A 21,024-nucleotide genomic window follows, 5' to 3' on the forward strand; every position below is an offset into this window, starting at 1 on the left:
TGTGGAGGCAATTAGATTATTAGCGCAGCAGATGGCAGTTACATAGCAAGATTGCAATTCCATGATAAGCACTGCGGGACCCTCGGGGGCTTCGATCTTTCCTCTTGTCTCAGCTTTCAACTTTGTTACCCAATACATATGTCGGGTACGTTAAGCGCAGGTCCAATAAAGATGTGATACAAAGCCAGTTGTCAAATTCATTCTGCATTAGCCGGACTTAAAGCCAACATTTCAATTTGTCCAAAAACAAAATGTTCTTTTTGTTAATTGGTAATTGAGGAGGGTGCACATGTGTTTAAGTCAAACTAATCTTCCGAAGAAAATGAGAAAACAAATCTATTGTGTCCTTCAGCTGTGGCAGCGGTTTCATTTGTGATATTTAAAACTTTTGCAACCATTTTCTTTTTTTTGTGGTTATTAATAAAGCAACACAGCTTTAAACTGTTAAAAGCTAGTTAATATCTATACTCGAAGTGCCAAAATTAGGACGTTCCGGAGTTTAATAGCATTATGTTCAATGAAAACTATTTTAGACATTTCAGCTAGAAATGAATAACTTGGCTCTTCAGAACACACAAAACAAAAGAATCACGCCGAGTTAAGCCATCGAAATTAAAACAAGTGAAAACATGTGATATTACCAATATTACATTTATTATATCTGGTCACAGAGTGTTTGACAAAAATAGTTGATGATGGACAGGAGAAACCTTATTGAAGTAGAACGGTGTGTGGTGTGGCACGGACCAAAGATCGCCGATAGGACACTCAGATTCACATAGTGCATAGTCTTATTTGAATATCCACTTCATTGCAATGGTTACGAACAAAAGCAATAAATACTGTACAACGATATATCTGAAGTTAAAAATGACATGCCAAACTTTTGACATTGCATATAATATCCTTTAAGAATGCAGCATTTCTTTGACCACTTTACACAAACATTTTAAACAGTAAGGCATTGTATATTACATGTATAATAATATATACGATTATATGTACACAAATACAGTATATATATTCTGTTATCTGTATTAAATAAAGTGCCTTTCTTTTTAAAGTTCTGAAAGGTGAAGTGTCATATAATCAAATGTACAATGCATATTACATGTAAACTTCAACAATTTCCCAATTAAGTCATTAACAGATCCCTCTACATTAAATTACTGAATTCATCAAAAAAACTAAAATTGCCAAAAAGGTGTCACCTTCTTGATCTTTTCCTAAAAAATGGCCAATACAGATGTTACCTAAAAAGATATTACAATCACAAACCCAATTTAACATCCAGATTTACTGACCTGCTGCAGAATATGGACATTAGACAACTATGCACACATCACAAAGCTCATGAAACGCATGTCAGACAAATACACCATAAATAAGGGTTATGGTGTATTTGCCTAACATAACTAAGGCATCTCATAGCACGAAAAGCGTGATGTTTTCATGGCTGGCACATGTTGTTAACTCAATGAAAATATCTTCATGGTTTCGCTCAGGTTTGACAGTGATCATGAGCGATGCTAATGTGTACGAGGCAGGGGTGCTCATTCGTCCCGCAGACCTTTTTAGTGAACTCAAGGACCCCACGGTTTCCGGTTTTACTGTTTATTTAGAGATTTTGCAGCTCAAGAAGTAGGACTAAACACAGTTTAGGAGATGAAAGACCTTATAAAATAATGATCTAAAAGCATGAAAGGCAAAAGGTTCAAAGTGAAAGGCAATTTTCCAAGCTTTTGGGCAAATGCGTTGATAATCGGAGTTTGACATCAAATAAATATGTCTAGAGCTACAAAAGGAGGACCAGAGGCAGTCCAAGCCAGAACTAAAACCACTTGAACTAAGTTTTAATGCTGTTACGATCATGAATACTCAAAAATCAAACCTGTATGAGTTCTTCTGCAGAACACAAAAGAAGATATTCTGAAGAAAGTCGCCACCCATTCACTTCTATTGTATGGACACAAATCCAATGCAAGTGAATGGGTGCGGTGCCAGTTAAGAACATTTTTTCAAAACATCTTTTTTGTTTTGCAGAAGAATTTAAGTCATTCAGGTTTGAAATGACAAGATGATGAGAAAATGCTGACAACATTTTCACTTTTGTGTAAACGCCTGCAAGATGTTATAACATTTCACCAAGACACATTGTGACAAACAGGTGTGCTAAAAGGGCAGCACACGTATGCCATCTCATGTATGCCTCCGAGCTCTGACTGAGGCTCAAGGATGATCTAAAATGTTGAAAGAGCCTTTGTATTTAGCGTGATGTACGTTTACCTTCGCCTCCAGAGGAAACCTTCAATCCGTCAACCAAGCTTGGACTAACCCCTGCGTCGGCGTCAAGTGAGTGTCTCGTATTGCATTCGGTACAAAGCCGACTTGTGTTGAAAGGTAAAAAGAAAAGAAAATGGGATCCAATTATACCTATGATTTTAGAAAACATGCCCCCCGTTGCTAAGTTCAAGAAAAGGTTCCCTATTGCTTCTCATGTTCCCTAATTGCGGTCTAGTACGGTTCTCTGCCAAAAGGTCACATTGCTCCGCATAAATATACCATCTCATGACACAAAGTCTGTGTATATTAGAAACAACAATACACAAGATGAACTATTCTCAGAAATATTTAGAACTGTGTGCGAGGATTGTGTTTGATTAGTTTGGACTGATCTCGCCAGGACTGGAGCGGGTCCAAGATGGAGCTTCGGGTCTTAAGTCAACAAAATCGGCATTCTGTTGCATCTTTGAATATGTCGCAATTTTAGCAGCTTTACTGGAATTCCTTTAATGGCACATCGGAGTCTTTGAGGAAACTGAAGACAAACAAATGGAAATCCAATGAAAATACAGCCAATGTGCCATTTTGGAACCTTCACTGAACCTTGTCAGGCTGTGCAGTGCGTATCGTCACAGAGAAGAAAAAAATGCGGAAGATTGCATCAGGGTCTTCCGATCCGGGCTCTGGACCAACGTGTTTAACCAGTGTTATTGCAGTTCAGCTGTACGTAACCGCTTGTGACAGTATCGTAGGCTTAGTCCCAATCCAGATGTTACTTTAAGTAAATCTCCAGATGAACTTCTCTCCAACTCAATATTGAGTCTCGGCTAAATAGTTTCTCGACCAATGATAGCTCAGATCTGTTAAAGAGCAGACCTGTTGGAGCAGAAGGCTTTTGTTGCTTTTATAATTGATGATTTTTTTCCACAGTATGTGAAATAATGCAATCTACAATATTGGTATCAACATACTGAAGAATACTGTTCAGTAACATACCATATAAAACATCGCTTGATTCCATTTGAAACAATCCTAGAATTACATCAGTACTCTCTGGCCTCTTGCAGTTCATTCATATAGACTTCTTCCTGTGGATTCTCAACACACTGCAAACCATTATTGGGCGGTCGCACCGAATGAAACCGACTCCAATCTCCTTTACACAGGATCCACGGAAGCACGTCTACTTTGTAGTGAAGCTCCGGGGAGAACTCCGTACTGATGAGGTTGGGAGCCCCGGCCCCTTTGCCCCGTGTGATGAGCTTCATATGGTCGTCATAGCAACAGTGCTGAGCCGCCAACGTGGTGCTGTCAAATGAGAGCATCGAACGGACGCAGAACTTCGCCGACGGCTTGTAGATGTCCAGCCTCTCTTTGGGGCCGCTGGCGTCTCGCCACCGATAGGTCTTTTGCAGCTTCCTGTCAAAAATGTTAATGGCGTTGTAGACGACCTCAGACGGGTAGACGCAGGGACAGTTGGGTAATTCGGTCAGGACCTGGTGCAGGTACTTCTGGAGGAAGTCGTTCTTACAGTTCAGCCACTTCTCACAGCTGTCGACATCTATTGAAAAACAGATACATTTAGATGCAAAAGGACATCTAGGGTCACTGTGCTATGTTAAAGAATTCACGAGCACATCGAGGTCTACGGCCCTAAGACGACCACAAAACCTCATCGACGAAAGTGACTCATATGTCAACTCCGTATTCCCACGTGTCAACTTTCTGAATAGTGGAATGTGCAGACTAATACAAATTATACCGCTTACTTCCACCGCCAATGTGTTAGACATGCTCTACAAATCACCACTTAATGCCAAAACTTTTAAATAAATGTATGCTGCGAGCAACGGTTGACTTTATACGGTTGATTTTTACATGCATTATTATTACGGTTAAATGAAGAGAGCTATTATTTTAAATGTTCCGTGCCAAACGTTAGAGACCAACAAAAACTCCAAAGCAAATAGTGGCGGTTTTGGAAGAGCCGTCGTTACTTTGTGGTGCTCTCTGTGGAGCATTTGTGAAAATTTTAAATGTCAGAGACCCTTTACAGTTTAAGAGAACTCCAATATTGTTCCTCTCATGGCAGTCTCACAGGAGCCGTTTCCATAACGATGCTTAGGAAAGAGACATAAAGCTAAATAAAAGCTAAGACAAATCAATAAATATTTCAACTAATAAAAAGAGCACTTAAATATCCTTACATATAGTATAGGAATACTATACTATATATAAAAGTACCGCATTATACCAGAATGTCATCCATGTTGTAATATAGTTCTGCCATGGCATGGATTTGTTAGGTAAGAGTATGTAAATATATATATTTTAAACTGTGTTGAAGGAACACGAATTTCCTACACATCCGACACCTACACAAATAAAAATCAACCAACCTGTGCCGAAAAGCTCAGTGCTGTTTGCCGTTACAAGAGTCGGTTCGGTCACAGCATAAATGTCATCTGTGGATGTAAGAGATACAGAAGACATGTTAAAAACACAGGCAAAACAAGATTAACATTTACATTCATGAATTTGGCAAAATAAATCTATCCAAAGCAAATTACGTTGCATGAAGTACTTTATTAGTAAGACTTTTTGAAGGTGACCAAAATGCTTGTTTTATAATCAACTTAATTCTTTCTCTATGTAAATTTGATATACATAAATGTAAATGTTCTAACAGCAGACTTATTTTTATAGAATTTCTAAAAGAGATTAAACAATTATGTTTTCTTCCAACATGAAAGCACAAAGAACTTTTGTAAAATTTGCTCTGCTTATAAGCTTTTCAACCTATTTAATTTGTAATTCCTTTTTAATTATTTGTGTAACTCCCTCTCCTGTCTTTGTTTTGTCTTGTCTGTTTCGAGCAATCTTTATTTTTTCTCTTTCCATTAATCTAAGTGTTTTTTTGTTAAGTTTCTGTTGTAACATTGTTTTATTAAACACTTTTTTAGTAACACTTAGGGCATTTGTTACCAATAGTAAATGCATTTACTAACATCAATTAACAATGAGCAAGTTTTTCAGCATTCATTCATCTTTGATAATGTAAGTTAATGTCAATTCATTCATTCATGGTAGTTCATGGCGCATTAACTGATGTTAACTGTGACAATGTTTGATTTTAAAAACGTATCGGTAAATGCTGAAACGAACATGATCTAAGATGAATAAAAGCTGTATTGTTCATTGTTAGTTCATGTTACCTAATGCATCAACTAACTGTAAACAAATACAACCTTATCGTAAATCGCTACCCTTATTTTAGCTTATAATTGTTTTACTAGGAATCAAACCTAGAGTCTTGGCATTGGTAGCGCCATGCTCTACCGGTTAACACGTACCACCAATGATGGTTAGCAGCTAACCAGTCTTGATTAAAATGCTTCAAACAGTTTCAAGATCTCTTTGTTGCTCAGTATGTTCAGAGGAAGCTTTTTCGGGTCCATCTCAAAGACTTTGGGTAAATACCATCTTCCATTTTCCACCGTCGACAGTCAAATAATAAAAAACGTGTACATTTATCCAAACTTGAATAACTGAAACCTGTGCATTTAGTTTGTAAGTGAACTTGTCCATTTGACTCGAGCACTCGTGTAGGCGTATGGTCTCGTGTGCCCGCGTGTGCCGGCAGGTTGTGGGCCGCCCTGTATCAGGGGCATAAGACTGAAAGCTTTCATTGAGATGCTATACTGAAGCCAAGTAAACGCCTGCTGCTCTCAAAGAGCTGTTTTATACTGTATACAGTACGCACACATAACCAAACTGCCCTTTTCCCAACATGAGTCTGATGGCTTCTGTGTTTGTTTGTCTTTCGCATGTCAGACAGAGATGAATGATGTATTTGCGGACTTTTCCATCATAATTAGAAGTCGGATGATATTAAGATCAAAATCAGTATCGAGTGCATTTCAGGAAATGGTATCTATGCACAACTGGAATATATTGTGGGATTTAAAATGATCAACCTGTAGATTTTTTAGAAAAAGTAATATTGAGGAAAGGAGATTCACCGGAGCAACGCTCTAGGTCACATGTCCGTGACTCTGTTGCAGTACAGGCGTAGCCGCATGAACGAATCCTCTTCTGGTTTCCATGGCCACAGGTGACACTGCATGGAGACCAGTCGCTCCACTCCTCTTCCTCATATTCTGTAAATGAATTGATGAAAGCATGAGAGACTGATGCGACTGACCAAATAAATGAATGCATGCATGCATGAATGAATACGGGAAATCTGTGACAGCATTCCTAAAAAGAATGATTTTTTTCTATAATTTATGTGAGTGCTTAGAAATTCCTCACACAGCGTGTGGTAACGTTATGCGATAGAGTTCAGACCACAGTAGGGGAATTTAACTCTCTATATGATGAGGTGATGGAAGGAAACTATTCAACAAAATACTTTATTTCAGTGTTTGTAGGCCTACTGAGGATACCCTTAAAGTGATTCACCTTTCGTTTCACTCTTTAAGTACCTGCTAGTATTTTAACTCTCACTGTAACATCCAACAATGACTTAAAATGACATACAGTATATAAAAAGGTCAAACCATCCAAAAGCAAAGTGCATCCCTCCGGCGTTTGCACAAAGAATCTAATGATGCATAGCCAAATTAATATTGTGTATTCCTGTGTAAAATAAAATGTGTGTAATGAAGAAAATGTGGACTCTTCTGGCAGGCCAAGCTTGATTTTTTTGGAGTAATAAATATGTCAGGGGCAAAGTCAGTCACTTGCAGTTCCCAGCCAACACAAACACTTCAGCAGGAAGGCAAGGCCTAATAGCTTAGACTCCTTCCAACAATGCTCTCCATGCTAAAAAGATTAAAGTTGCAGAGTTTACAGAGCACTCCATGGTGGTAATGATGGGAAGAAAGAAAGAGAAATAAGTCTGTGGTTTCCTCACTAATGCATTTTGGCTGTTTTGATGCATTCGGCCAGGTGTGCTCTCACTGATGATGCAAATGGCAACCTGTCGCAGCAAATAAATGCAATGATCCACTTCCTTGATCTTTGTTTAGTTTTAACCAACCTCAGATGCGACAAACATCTATATGCAAGGACCAGTGTATGACATTTTGCGGCATCTAGCAGTGAGATTGCGAAGCACTACGGGGGCTGACACAGGACTAAAATGTCATCAAGTTTTCACTTCATTGTCGAAGTGAAAATACTGTACTGCATTTATGAACCGCGTTCTGTAGATCTGTTTATTTGTTTAGGGATACAATAGAAACAACATGGTAAGTTCCATGTAAGGGGACCCGCGGTGTATGTAGATAGAAATGTATACGGTATAAATATAAGGTAATAAAAACATAACGCTCCATTATGGAAGGTATTTATACACCTCTCAAGACATTGTTATGTATATTATATTGCATTTCGGTCAAACTGAGCCTCCAAAAAATTACACATTGAACCTTTAATATGGACAAATTGACTGAACATAATGAGATTTCAACCATTATCTCATAGATTTTGGGACTTTAGCCTGGTTTACACAAACTGGGTCACATAAAAAACATTACCTGTTCATTTTTATGCCTTTTTTAACTTCAAGTCCAGCTGTTAGTTTCATCAATAACACCACAGACACTTTAATATGTTACTTTTAAAACCCCAGCAATTTCTCCTAAGGGAGAAAGAAAGGAAAAAAGGCCCAGAACTATAACATTTAACAAAGCCGTTGCTCTGTACAGTACACGACCTGCCTGTTATTCTGCGGCTCACCATAATTGCAGAAAAGCTCTTCATTTCTGTCCACTGCCTCTAGTGCAGACCACATCATTAATAATGCGCCTCATTTGCCCTCTCTCGGACTTATTTGTACACAACACACTCCCGACCCTAAGTACACTCATTAGGTCTTTTTGAGAGCAACAGATTCACTGAGGCAACAGAAAGACGCCGATTCGATTTCATACCCACATCCGCAAAAGCTCCAGTACCGACATCCGCAGCGAGCGCGCCGCAATTGCAATTTTTTTGTTGGATTTGACCACACACAGTCAACACGCTTTCTCTCTAATGATGTTGACATGGTGCAAGATCGCTGTGAAAGTCAACGTTAGGCTGAGGAGGAACAAATGCACTTGAGGAAAAGATTATAAAATCAAGAAGACTATAACATATAAACACTCGCGTAAACCTATTTTTGAAGTTAAAGTTAAGCTTCGGGTCAACTTAGAATGTGTTGTTTTTAACCTGAAAACATAACAGTTTGATTTTGTATGAAGTCCAACAATATGAATATGATAATTATTCATGAAGATTATATTTAATAGTCACCGCAAAAGCGGATCATACTTCAACAAATGTATATGATTAAGCCACCTTATAAAAATAGTTTCAAACTGCTGTAAGATCTGGAGCTAAAATTATAAATAACATTTTAAAGGGGAAGTGTAAAATGTTGATAAAAGTGAAAATGTCAGCGAAAACATTTCCTCACAGTATCATTACCGTAACAGAAATAAAAATGCTTTCATCATTTACTCACCTTCATGTCATTCCAAACCGGAATGACTTTTTGTTCTTTTGCAAAACATCAAAAAGATATTTTGAAGAACGTTGCTAACCAAACATTTATGTTTTTGGAGTTACACAGACGAAAGAGTCACATTTTTAAATGACATGAGTGTAAATAAATGACAGAACATTTCTCTCTTTAATGTGCAGCGACCTCTCATTTAGCCTTATATGCATAAGTGTCACAATTAACTCAGTTCGTGAATGTGTTTGCGGTATATAAAAAGCATGCAAAAAAACCCACACCACTCTATTCCAAAGCCTGAGAACTGCCTAAAATACCAGAGCGAACGCAAAGTGCCGGGCCGTGTGAATCACAGCAAAGCGCCAGTCGTCGGATGAAAACACAGCAGACGCTTTCTTTGTCAAGCCCGGCCTGCTGGCTCTTCTTTCAATCTGCTGTCTAATTGAACACAAATATTAGTTGTTTAGCCAGTAAAGGGGCCCCATGCTGCTTTTTGCAAGCGATGGGGCCGGACTCTCAAAGAGCCACACTTTCCGAGCATTGGTGTCAACTTCAAAGAGGACAAACAAAAATGTGATGCTCGAGAGCTCGCTGTCATTAACGTGAACCTGAATTGGCCTCGAGTTTCCTCCTGAAATCCACAACTATGATGGTGGTGTTTTCTGCTTTTTAAAGATAAAAATCATAATAAAAATTGTATGTTGGTTGATCTCGTTTGTTAACGTTTTGAGCTAATGACCTGCAAAAAGCAGTCTGGTAAGATAGTATGTGCACCACAGCTATTATTTTGATCACGCAATTGGGCACAAAGCATTGGGTCGCCTTTCACTGTTTAATGCTGATGGAAGTGGCTGCGGGCATGACATGTACAACCTCAGATCATAAATCATACTGTCAAGACTTAAAGAGGAGGCTGGGGCCCACTGATTTTTTTAAGGGAGGAAATTGGCCTGATGTAGTGCTTTCCAAGAAACCCTAATGCAAGTGCTGATATTTACGATAACCTTGACTGTAGATAAACAAAAAGTACAGAACTCGGGGGTCCTGACATTTTAGTTTACGTTTATTTTGGAGATCACTGAGAAATGACTTCCTCAGCTTACCGTAATTGTCCATGGAGTCCCAGCCCTTCCATCTCCTGTTCCAATCTGCACCCAACCCGCTCAAAAACAAATCCTCTCCCTCGTGACCAGGATCTTCTCCGTTCTCCTCCAAACTTCCTTGTCCCGGACCTTCCTCACTGGAGTCATGGTATTCCCAAAACAGAGGCCAGAAAAGCTTTTTATGGCCCAGCCATTCTTCAGAGCTCAAAGACCAGTCGTTTCTGCCCTCCTTGACCAGGTCCATCTCGATCTCCATCTGAGGGCTGTCCACAACCTCAATAGTGACCTAGAAGAGACACACACAGATAATTCAAACCAAGAATTCTGGAAACTTGTTGTGGACATGCCTTCCCTGCTGGAAAATAACAAAACAGTTTCTGCAGGTTTCGGTCCAACTACACCTTAAATGACTAGATAGGGTGTTACGTCCTACGGTGTAATTTTATTTTTATATTATTATTTTCTTTTTTTCTATGCTGTGTTTCCGACCACTAGGAGGCAGTAGTGGTGGGTTTTGCTTTCCATGTTTTTTTGGTGTGCAGGTAAAGTCAGCTGAAGGTGATCTCCTTGATTGAAAACAGCTCCACTGGCGTTGGTCGCCTTCTCAAGAAAAGGTTTAAAGCCTGAATTATTTTCTCCTGTTTAAAGTAGAGAGGGAGTCAGGAAGATTTTCTTTGTTGTTTATTTCCTTTTATTTTCAATAAGGTAAGATTAGAATTTGGCCCTATAGTTAGAGGCTCTTTGTTTAATGTATTTTATTTGGGCTTGTTCTCCCACTCCTGAAGGCTTATAACTTCCCTAAATGGTGTTACATGAATACATTTGTGTAACACATTTCTGTTGTCTCTGGTGTAATTTTAGGAGCCATTTTTCTTTTTCTTTAGTTCTTAATGACGTTTTCTCCTAACCTAGACTGGGAGGAACGTAACAAGGGTGACCATTAATGACCTTCTACCAAGAAGATCCAGTGTCTAATTGTTTTGGAGGATTTATTGACAGAAATGCAATATAATGTACATAGCTACATCTTCAGAGGTGTATAGACCTTACATAATGAAGCGTTTACCCACGTAAGCCAACACAAGTCATCATTGCAGTTACCGGACATTTCAAGCAATTGTAAAGTTCTGTCACCACTTCTGAAGGCTCACCTCTCCTTTCATTCGATTGGACAATGGGAAAAAAGGAGCACGAGGCCAAGCACTTTTATGCAGCACCCTGCCAACTGAAAACAATTTAAAAGATGCTTTCTGTCTGATCAGGCCTTTGTGCTTTTATTACGTGTTTATTATGTTGGTTCTACAGCAGCCCTAGTCGGATAAACTGCTCTACACAGCGCATTTCATTAATACGTCATCACCTTTGGCAAGGAAGCAAAAACGTGACAACATATTTGTCCGTGTCAGCCACCGTAGTGCTTCGAATGGAAGTGGGAGGGGTCGAGTGAGCAGTTGGTAGCAAATTGCAACCACACCGCAAGATGCCGCTTTATTTCGTACACTGGACCTTTAAGTTCTGAAAGTAACTTCCACCGGTTGTTAAAACATAAATAAAAGGCACATCTCAAGAGGCTTTCTCAACGGTTTTCAGGAAGGATGTTTGGATGTGACAGGTTTGGGTCTATGCATGCTAGGGCTCGTAGTCCCCGAGTCACACTGACTAGAAAAACGATAGCATATCAGCAGGCCTAGACAAAGGAATGGCTGTTTATTTTCTCCACAGCGTAACAATCTGATAGCTGAGGCAGCTGTTTATAAAGACGCGGGCAGTTTAGAGTTGGTGATTACGCTACTGTAACCGTGTTGTTTACAACCATCGGCCTCCACCCGCTCCCACTCGATTCCTTCTCATTTTTATTCATGCTGAACCAAACTTGTTTCAATCAGATTGACCCTTCGGCCAATTATTACATACATTATATAACAAATTCAAAACATTATGTATTTTTGTATATCGTCGCTGTCCATCTAAAACCTTGGATGTCCAAATTCACAGTTTTTCAGTAAATGGTAAAAACACTGTATTTTTTTAAGTGATTTAATACTGTTGTCAAAGTTGACAAGCACTTTGAAAACTTGTTATAAACCCAGTGACAAACATAAAAGGTGACTAATAATAATGATTTATGGCCAAAAATCTTGAAATATGGAGATACAAGGTTTCAGAGGGACAGCACTGACATGTTTCGGCTCAAAATATAAGAAGGTGCTAAAAGCATTGCAAAGCCTGTGCCTTCAATCACGTACACACATTGAAAACAAAAATGTATACTGTACCTTAAATGACCTGTGCGTCACTTCTGGATAAAACTGTCCGCCAAACCCATAAACATAAACGCACTGGATGACTTAAAACTGACTTCCCGAAAATTGAAATATTCCTCACACTACTTGCTACATGTCAGTAAGACATACATTCCCATTTGGCTGCAGTCATAACAGAATCGCATAAAAACAAAATAGCTTTTTCCGAAAAGATGGACCATTCCCACTTGGACGATATTGGAATTTTCCCCATTATAAAAGTCAATTTTCTTACCGACTTCTCCTGTCTATTTTTTCCCTCAAGTCGAAATTTGTTTCCTCTGAAATCCACTTACACACATAAACTTCATAACGGTACTAAAAATATAAAAATCCCTTCTTTACCCATGCCGTAAAACATTTCAAGATTGGGATCTGCTCTTGGAGGGAGCATTAAACGTGCCTGTTAAAATAATACAGCCACCTTTCACCTTTCGCATTCTCTTAGGATTGTATTTTCACTTGCTACACTGTGCAGGAGTCTGAGGGGCGCAGCCGGTGTAAAAGGTCTCGCTTGGGGTAATATAAGAGGCCTCTCCGGTTAGGAGCAGCTGTCATGTGCCCGGCGAGAGCGCGGAAACTCTGAGTCCCCGTTGCAATCGCAGCAGCGCACTTTGCAATAACATTGAAACAATGAGAGCATAGGTTAATTACATTCACCACAAACTGTTGCCAAGTAAAATCAATCCATTACCCCGACTCCTTATACAATGATTTACTGCACCCTTAGGAAAGAAACGACAAGATCTTGGGAATACGGAGACGTTATTTGAAATAGCAAACTACCCTATAACATTACCAGTGGACTTTAGAAGATAACTAATGCCAAGCTCTATAGACTTATGGCAAAGGTCGTAGAATCTGTAAACAGTGTACTGTCTCTTTAAAAACAGGTATATGTGATTTTGAGGCAGTGAATATAAAAACAACTTGAATTCAGGCTTGCTCTTACTTGAATATTAGGGTTCTGGGAGCCCAAGTGTGCATTGGCAAGGTCAGGGAAGTTTTTCAAGTCTAAAACGAACGGTTCCTCTTCTTCCTGTGGAGCGGGTTTGGGAAGAACTCCTTCCGAGCGAATCTGGGACCATCTCCTCCTCTGACGCCGCGGCGAAGCTTCAGCGCTCCTAAGCTGGTTCTGCTGCTCAATGTCCAGCAGAGTCTGTCTTACATCTTTGGAACCACCGTGACCTCTGACCTGTTGAAGCACAACACAATAACCTCTCTTAGCATCCCACAATCCTCAGCGCAACATCTGGAGATCTAACGAGAGTTATTTACATGAAAGCACAAGGTTTCTTTCAGTAGAAAGCCCCTGGAAAAGCCAAAAGATAAATACGTCGAAGAAGTTTCGTCATGCAGATAAAGACGGTTAGAGGTTCTGTCTTAGTTCAACACCATATCAAATCTATACAGCTGTGACCTTATGGCCCACGTGAAAAAAAGACGTGCGAGTTTCAAATGAACCCATCTGGAGTGAAATGACTAACACACGACAGCGTATCAGGTGGATTTTGGAACGGGATTAAGAGAAATCACGGCAATAATTTTAGACCAGACTTTTGCTTTAACAGCCTGTTTCCCAGACCTCTGGATCTTTTCTGTAGACTCAGAATAAAGTTGCTTATACGAAAAGTGCTCCTCGACTTCTTTGATTTCCACGCCGCATATCTGTCAATCGATGCTCCGTTGGGTTACTGTTAGCAACGGAACAAAACATCAACAAGGAAGAGGAATCGCACGCTCGGCACTGGCGTCTCATTCTTTCTCACTCGATGTGAGACAGTCGTGGCTCACTCTCTTGACAGCTGTTTGACATTACGGGTAATGCTGCGGATGGAGAGGGATGGTGAATTCCTGGAGGAAGACTCAGGCGTCGGGACAGTGCATGCAGGTAAATGATTACACATTAAGGGATATGTATCTCTTTCATCTGGTTTACTTTAATACGGAGACGCAGAGTCTGTGGCGGAACAAAAAAAAGGCGTCCCGTTGTCCTGACTGCATGACAGTATTGCAGGGCACTTTACTGCTGACGTTAAGCTTGAAGAATGAGACACGTGAGGGGGGTTCAATCATGTTCTCCAAATTTTTAAGTGCCTTTTCACAGCACTTAAAACCATTAAATGTTTTGGCTATTTCAATTTTGTATAATTACTTAAATATATTATTATTTAATAATTTAAACAAATTGAATAATATTATTTAATAATTAATTCAATATTATTAAATAACTAATAAAATAATATTTATATATATATATTTATAAGGAACATTTCTTCATATTTATAGAGTATACAATTCCCTGTTTTCAATTTTTTTGAGTATATATATATATACACATACACATATACATATACATATATACTCAAAAAATTTGAAAACAGGGAATTGTATACTCTATAAATTAAGTTTAAGTTGTTTTACCTGTATTTAAAATTTTGCACTGCATTGCGTTGTGTTTTAACATAAACTTGCAGAATATTACCAGAAGATATATATATACATATAAATAAACAGTTTCATCAGACATGCACGCCAGGACTGAAGTTCACTTCCGGTCTGTGTTTGGCTAGTGTCTAACAATATTTATATTTTATTAAAATTTTATGTTATTATGAATTTATATTATTTATTGTAAAATAATTGTATTAAATACAAAATTTGTTGAATTTTGTTGTATGTTTAGTTCATTGTATAAGTAAACAATTTGTTGAATGGGTCCTGTAGTTTGATCGCAATACATTGACATCTAGCGGTTGAGCTTGGTATCTCAGTCTAAATTCTGAATATTGGAGAGACAAGTTTAGCCAAGTAACGGTTCTTCTCAGTTTCTTTTGCTTGTTATCAAAAATAATCTACAGGCACTCTATTGTTTGTGAATGTGTACCGGAAGTTAAGGGCAATCCTCGAAAGCGCGCATGCGTAGTAACATCTGTCTATGTTGTCACATTAAAGCCGTCTATAATCAATATATATTATAACTGCATTTTTTCCTTCATAACTAGTTTGTCCTCGCACATCCACTTACAAAATAAATGTCCACTGACAAAATGCAAACAATAAAACTAGCATTCTCAAACCGGCAATAAACACCAGATGATACTTTACATCCTAGTACACGCTGTGCTTCAAAGGACTCTTGCGGAGGCACATAAGCCATATATACTTCAAAGCACGACAACATACACAGGCATAAATCTGGTCCAAAACCAAGCGTCTTCATCATGCCTACATACATCCAGCCTTGTCACTTCCCATCAAAACTCCAGAGAACTTTCCAAGTCTCACCTAGACAGGTATAATCTAAAAAAATATATTGAAATGGAAATTTGGGTAAGAAAATACACATGTTCTTTTCTAGCAGACCTTTTCTTGACATTGTATGAATAAAATACCAAAATACCTTATGTAAAGATATCAAAAAAAATGTCTTTCCAAGGGATTAGGCTAATCGAAATAAACTTGTGTCATTCAACGCAATAGCCAAGTAACTTTGTAAGACCCACCTCATCCCAATGTGTGGTACATAACCAAACTTCTGCCCTACTGTCATATCTTCCTGCATCAAAACCTCCTCACACATTCAGATCACCACGGTGCATTTCACCATGCGGTGATCCTGCACTTCCTCATCTAGAGGCCCGGTTTGATGGTCCCCATGTTCCCAGCTGACGCAGCGAAGGAAAAAGGGGGAAACTGCAGGGAGGTGTCTGATCAAAGCCTCTCTCTACTGATCATGCGTGGCCTGCCTTGTCTCACTTCACCGCTTGTGTCTCTCCCACACACAAAACAGATGTCCTCTGCTCCAGACGATAAACTTCACTCTGGTGCTCTACTGAAGTTCATCATCACAGGGAGTGGAGGCGAGGGGGGGATCTTTTAATGATTTCAACATCATGACTGAACTCTAAGTGATGGAGAAGTACAAGTTTGGCACAAATGTTTGTTTTTTCATTAAGATCCCGTTTAGAATATTCTCCTGGATTGAAAAAAATGCTGATGTTGCTAATGTTAACGAGTCAGTTTGTTCTACGAAAACCGTTCTCTATTTTCCACTCCCTAGTGAGCAGCCTACCTAGATAGTATTCTTTGCAAGTGCAAGCCCTTGACCTATAATTCGTCCTATAATTCAAAGAAACAAAAGAAAATGTATAATAAATTCAATAGACGCTAGAAAGTACTGATTAAAATGTTTTTAATTCCCACCGGCATCTAGTGTTGAGGTTGCGAATTGCAACCAACGGCTCACTCCACCTCTCGCTTTCGAAGTGGTGGCTGATACAGAACCAAGATGTCATCACATTTTTGCTTCTTTGGCGCAGGAGATAATGTATTAACGAAACTACAAATAGCAATAGGTCTTTCTAAAGTTATAAAAACATTGTGCTTCTACAGGGTGTACAAAGACCCTACATTTTGATGACAAATTGGACCTTTAAAATATTAGCTTTTATCTCCCCCACACTTCTCCTGAAGACCACTTAATGAAGCACACAGAATCTGTCTAGTATGTAGAGCAAATGTCAATTATTTGTGGAGCTTTATGGTAGGAGCTAATGTAGGAAGCAGATAGCAAGAGTTTTGAAAATAAATTAAATTACTCTCTAGCAATTGTACACTCGGAGAACAGCTGGGAACTACCGGACATTTTTCACAGTCGTGTGAAAACTAATGAATTGTTACCATCCTCAAAGTCTTTCCTGCCCGTCCGTAATAAATGCGACTGGGGATTTCAAACGTTTCTTCTCTTTATGCTCTTTCCAGAGATCTTTTATACCTTTATCCTCAATCATTTTATAATCAAACCTCAGAGAAAACATCGAGCCAAGATAAGCTCCTCACTCAACGCAGCAGTTTGCAACGGCCTCAGTCCAGTAAAACTTCTTACCCACCAGCTGAGTCGGAAAGGACGGCTTTGATTTTGCAAGAGCGCAACAGGTTAATCGAATACTTTCCTGAGGCTTAGACACTAAACAGAAATCTCTGGAGATCTAGAAAAGTGCCAACAGAACTAGAGAGCCAAAACAGAAAGGCCACACGTGAGCACAGTGACATCGGTTGGACAGATTTGGTTGCACGATCACTGTCCTCCATGTTTTTCCTTCTCTACCTTAGTTTTTTCCAGCATACCATTATGTTACAATCTGATTCTTTTGGCATGCCTCAACAGCATCAGTGCCATGTGTTATCTCCCCTCACAAACAGTTATTGTGTTTCAGAAGACGCGCCATCTGGAAGGGCGCACTTCTGTAAGAGAAACCATAGAAAGCAAATCTCTTTAAAGGGACAGTTCCCCTAAAAATAACAATTCTGTCATCATTTATTCACACTCGAGTCATTTAAAACCTGTGTATCTTTCTTCTGTGCGGATATTGTGAGAAATGTCTCTTAGTCCATATACTACAATGGAAGTCAATGGGTGCCAATGTTGTTTGGTGACGAAAAGTGATTTCTCAGAATAACATTGACCAACACAGTCATACAGTCTGGGTCAGAAACCGTTACAGGATGCCATGAGCTGTTCCATCTCAGTTTTGGACCTACAGTAATTTAATATTGAAAACGATTCTTTACAATCAATGCATCATAAAAAGTCCCACTTTGTTTATCAACTTATTTCATTCTGAGAGGGTGATTGTTTGGTTGTTTTACAGCAGAAAGACACACAATTTTTGGCCCTTTCTAATACCTCTGTCCCTCTTTCTATATGTCTTTACGAAATATAGTCATGAAACAAATGAGCATTTAAAGGTCAAACTGGTATGTAGAGCAATCTCTGAGCACCATTTAAACAATAAAAGAAGTGTCTGGGAATAATCAAATATGCTCTTGCCAAAACAGATACCACACACATGAACGGAGAATGCCAAGGTGTCACCATCAGATCTGGAGACACACAACACAACCGGTCAAGTAAAATGTTCTTAGCCATCTTATTATATCACCCAGAAAGCAACAGACGTGAATTGAACAGAGAAATGAATAGATTTGATTGTTCCCTGCCAAAAATGAGAAAAACACGATTTTAATTGATCCACGAGTTAATCACCGTTTCAGAAGATTTTATTTATTGCTGGTACGTTACGCAGTTAAACATCTTTGTGTGCAAAAAGTGAAACCAGAGGAAGACCGCCTAAATGGAGACATCAGAAAGCATCTGTCAGGTAGAAACAATGCAATTCAAGAAGTTTCCTTTAATCCTTTAAGAAGAATTCTTGTTAAAGAAATTCCCTGTACGTCCAACGTTTACCACCATTACCATACGTTCATACCAACTGCATTAACGTTTGAAACCCAAAAACTGTGCATTGGATACATATCTGCTCTTTTACGAGCTTCAGATGTTTATAATCAGATCTCTGTACTGCACAACATGTTTTGTGGGGCCAAGATATCTAAAAAAAACGGTTGTACTCAGCAACATGCAGGCGAGTTATTAAATCCATGTCCACATTTAAGCTTCGACGCGTGTGTTCTGGTGGTTTAGGTGAAATATCTGGTGTTTCTTCATTAAAATCTGAATATAGGTTTCGCAGTGTGTACCGCTATATATTTTCAAACATAGATTACGGTTTACAGTTTCAGCTTAACCTCAATTAAAGAGCTGGACATTTGAGATCTTTCCACGCTGCGATCCCCCAGTAGCACAATGCTTTAGAAACAGCAACGTAATCTTCGGAGAGGGCTCAAGAATCTGGCGGCATTTGTGGCATCGGTATCTGATTCCACCAGAGGAATAAGCCTATGATTATTGAGCTTATCAATTATAACACCAAGGCTGTTGAACCCATACCAGACCTTAAGCGGTTCCTCTATGCATGAGCTCTCAGATTCCGGCTGGCTGTTTTGATTAGTAAGTGTCAGTTTTTGTGTAAAGCGATGACTTCCTGTGGCGTACGAGAAACAATGGTCTTCCAATGTCTACGTATAAATCCCAGTGGCTACTTTAATCAAAACATCTTTCCAACTTGGCTCAAAAGGTGTGGAGAAAAACATGATGTTTTCACTCCTTGCACAAAGACACTCTTGTATCACTGCGTGCCCATCTACTTCACGTCAAGTTCTGAAAGATATGTTCTTAACCCCCCGCTCAGTTTGTGTATAGTGATCTACTATACTGCGCGGTATCTGCTGTACTGATCGATACACAAGCACAGTATGAGGTCCCCACGCAACACAGGGGCTTCAGTTTTATATCTGGGATAAAGGAATTCTTTTCAGAGCGGAAACGACTGTTAAACTCCAGACCGGGGTGGGTTTGCATTTCCTACCCATGTTAACACTCCATAAAGCTGATCCTCCAAAAGAGTCAGACGTACACCCTTTCACAACATCTCAAGCATTTACTGATCAAATGAGAAGAGAATGAATTCAGTAAACATCGCAAGTAACCAATGAGCATTTAACTTTGGCAAATCACTATATCCATTCCAGCCACAAAAAAATATTAACCGGTTGAACTGTAAAGGCCATTACGTAACATTTAAAGATAAATCCTTACACCTGCTGCTTTATGAGAACATGGGATGTACTTTATATCCACGAAGTTCTGGCCTAATTGTTAGAGGAACCAATTCAGGTCAAGAAAGTTACTTCTCAAAATAACTTTGCCCAACGCGGTCATGAAGTCTGGGTCAGTGTTACAGGATGCCATGAGCTGTCCCATCTCAGTTTTAGACTTACAGCAATGCAATACTGGAAAAGATCATATTCAATCAATGCATCATGAAATATTCCCAGTAGATGTTTACCAACTTGTGTCATTCTTAGAGGTTGCTTGCATGATAAAAAGAGATTCATTTAAAATAGAGAAAGTCAATAAACCGTTAGGGTTTTAAATCATTAGGATGACAGAAGTTCTGTGCGAGTCTCTTACCTCTGGAGAAGAGCTGCTCTTGCTTTTGATGTGATTTGCTCGGCGCTGCTTTTTCGTGGGGAAACCCTTGACCAACGTCAGGTCAAGAAGTGTCAAGAAAACGACCCACCGTACAACTTGGCTACGAATCAGCATGACTTCGTAAACTTGTCAATAAAGACTGCTTTAACCTGATGACGTTAAAAACTTCTTTACCAGTTTCTATAAAGTGCGCTGCGGCGTGGTCGCCTCCACGGTCCGCTTGTCAATACGGTCCCTTATAAAAAACGAATCCATATAGTCCAAAAGTCAAGAAGACATTCTCCAAGAACTCACTGGGCAACTGGACAACTCAAACGTCATGTTCTCGCGTCCACCAGATCCTCCAAGACGTCTCCAAACGCATTTCACCAAACCTGGATACTCACCCGAAAAATGATTTTCCACGTGCTGCGACTCGCACAGTGACAGATTCTCTCTCCCGTAGAAATGTGAATAAAAAGCCTTGAAACGTGTTCTTGCCGTGGATATCTCCTCAACCTCCGCGCAACGCAGAGAGCAGCGCGCACTGGAGAGCTAAGCGCGCAGGACGCAGCTTATAAACGCACTGGACGGGATGGACGCGTAAATAAATGATGTGCTTGAGATCGGACAGGTAGTGTAGTAAGGCAATCTCGTGAGCCACTGGATGGATGGGACATTCATCTTCTCCCTAGGCTTGTGTGACGTCAAGGGAGGCGGGGTTCACATGGCCACACCATGACTGACCGAATGAATGAATGAGCCGTGAAAACTAGAGCTGTGTGGGGTATGAATAATGTTGATAATTGCATCCGCGTATAATATGCAATGCCCATTCCCTGTTGAAAAAAACTAGAATACAAATTTGAGTGGTTTCCATTACTATTATGAACCGTCATCTGTTTACCATTAAAACAGTGTAATTTATTTTGTTGTTTTGGGCCAAACTCC

General features: G+C 39.4%; 1 protein-coding gene across 1 annotated transcript; it reads right to left on the reverse strand.

Annotated features, from left to right (window-relative positions):
* Positions 1 to 633: 633 nt before the first annotated feature.
* On the reverse strand, positions 634 to 20,735 carry ism2a (isthmin 2a). The gene is made up of 6 exons (XM_079457951.1): positions 20,074 to 20,735; positions 13,150 to 13,392; positions 9,895 to 10,180; positions 6,306 to 6,443; positions 4,683 to 4,748; positions 634 to 3,844 (listed from the first exon to the last, which is right to left on the reverse strand). The coding sequence occupies exons 1-6, from the start codon at positions 20,206 to 20,208 to the stop codon at positions 3,327 to 3,329; spliced, it is 1,386 nt and encodes a 461-aa protein (XP_079314077.1). The 5' UTR covers positions 20,209 to 20,735; the 3' UTR covers positions 634 to 3,326.
* Positions 20,736 to 21,024: the final 289 nt, after the last annotated feature.

Source organism: Barbatula barbatula (assembly GCF_947034865.1).
Source record: "Barbatula barbatula genome assembly, chromosome: 6".
Lineage (NCBI taxonomy): Eukaryota > Metazoa > Chordata > Actinopteri > Cypriniformes > Nemacheilidae > Barbatula > Barbatula barbatula.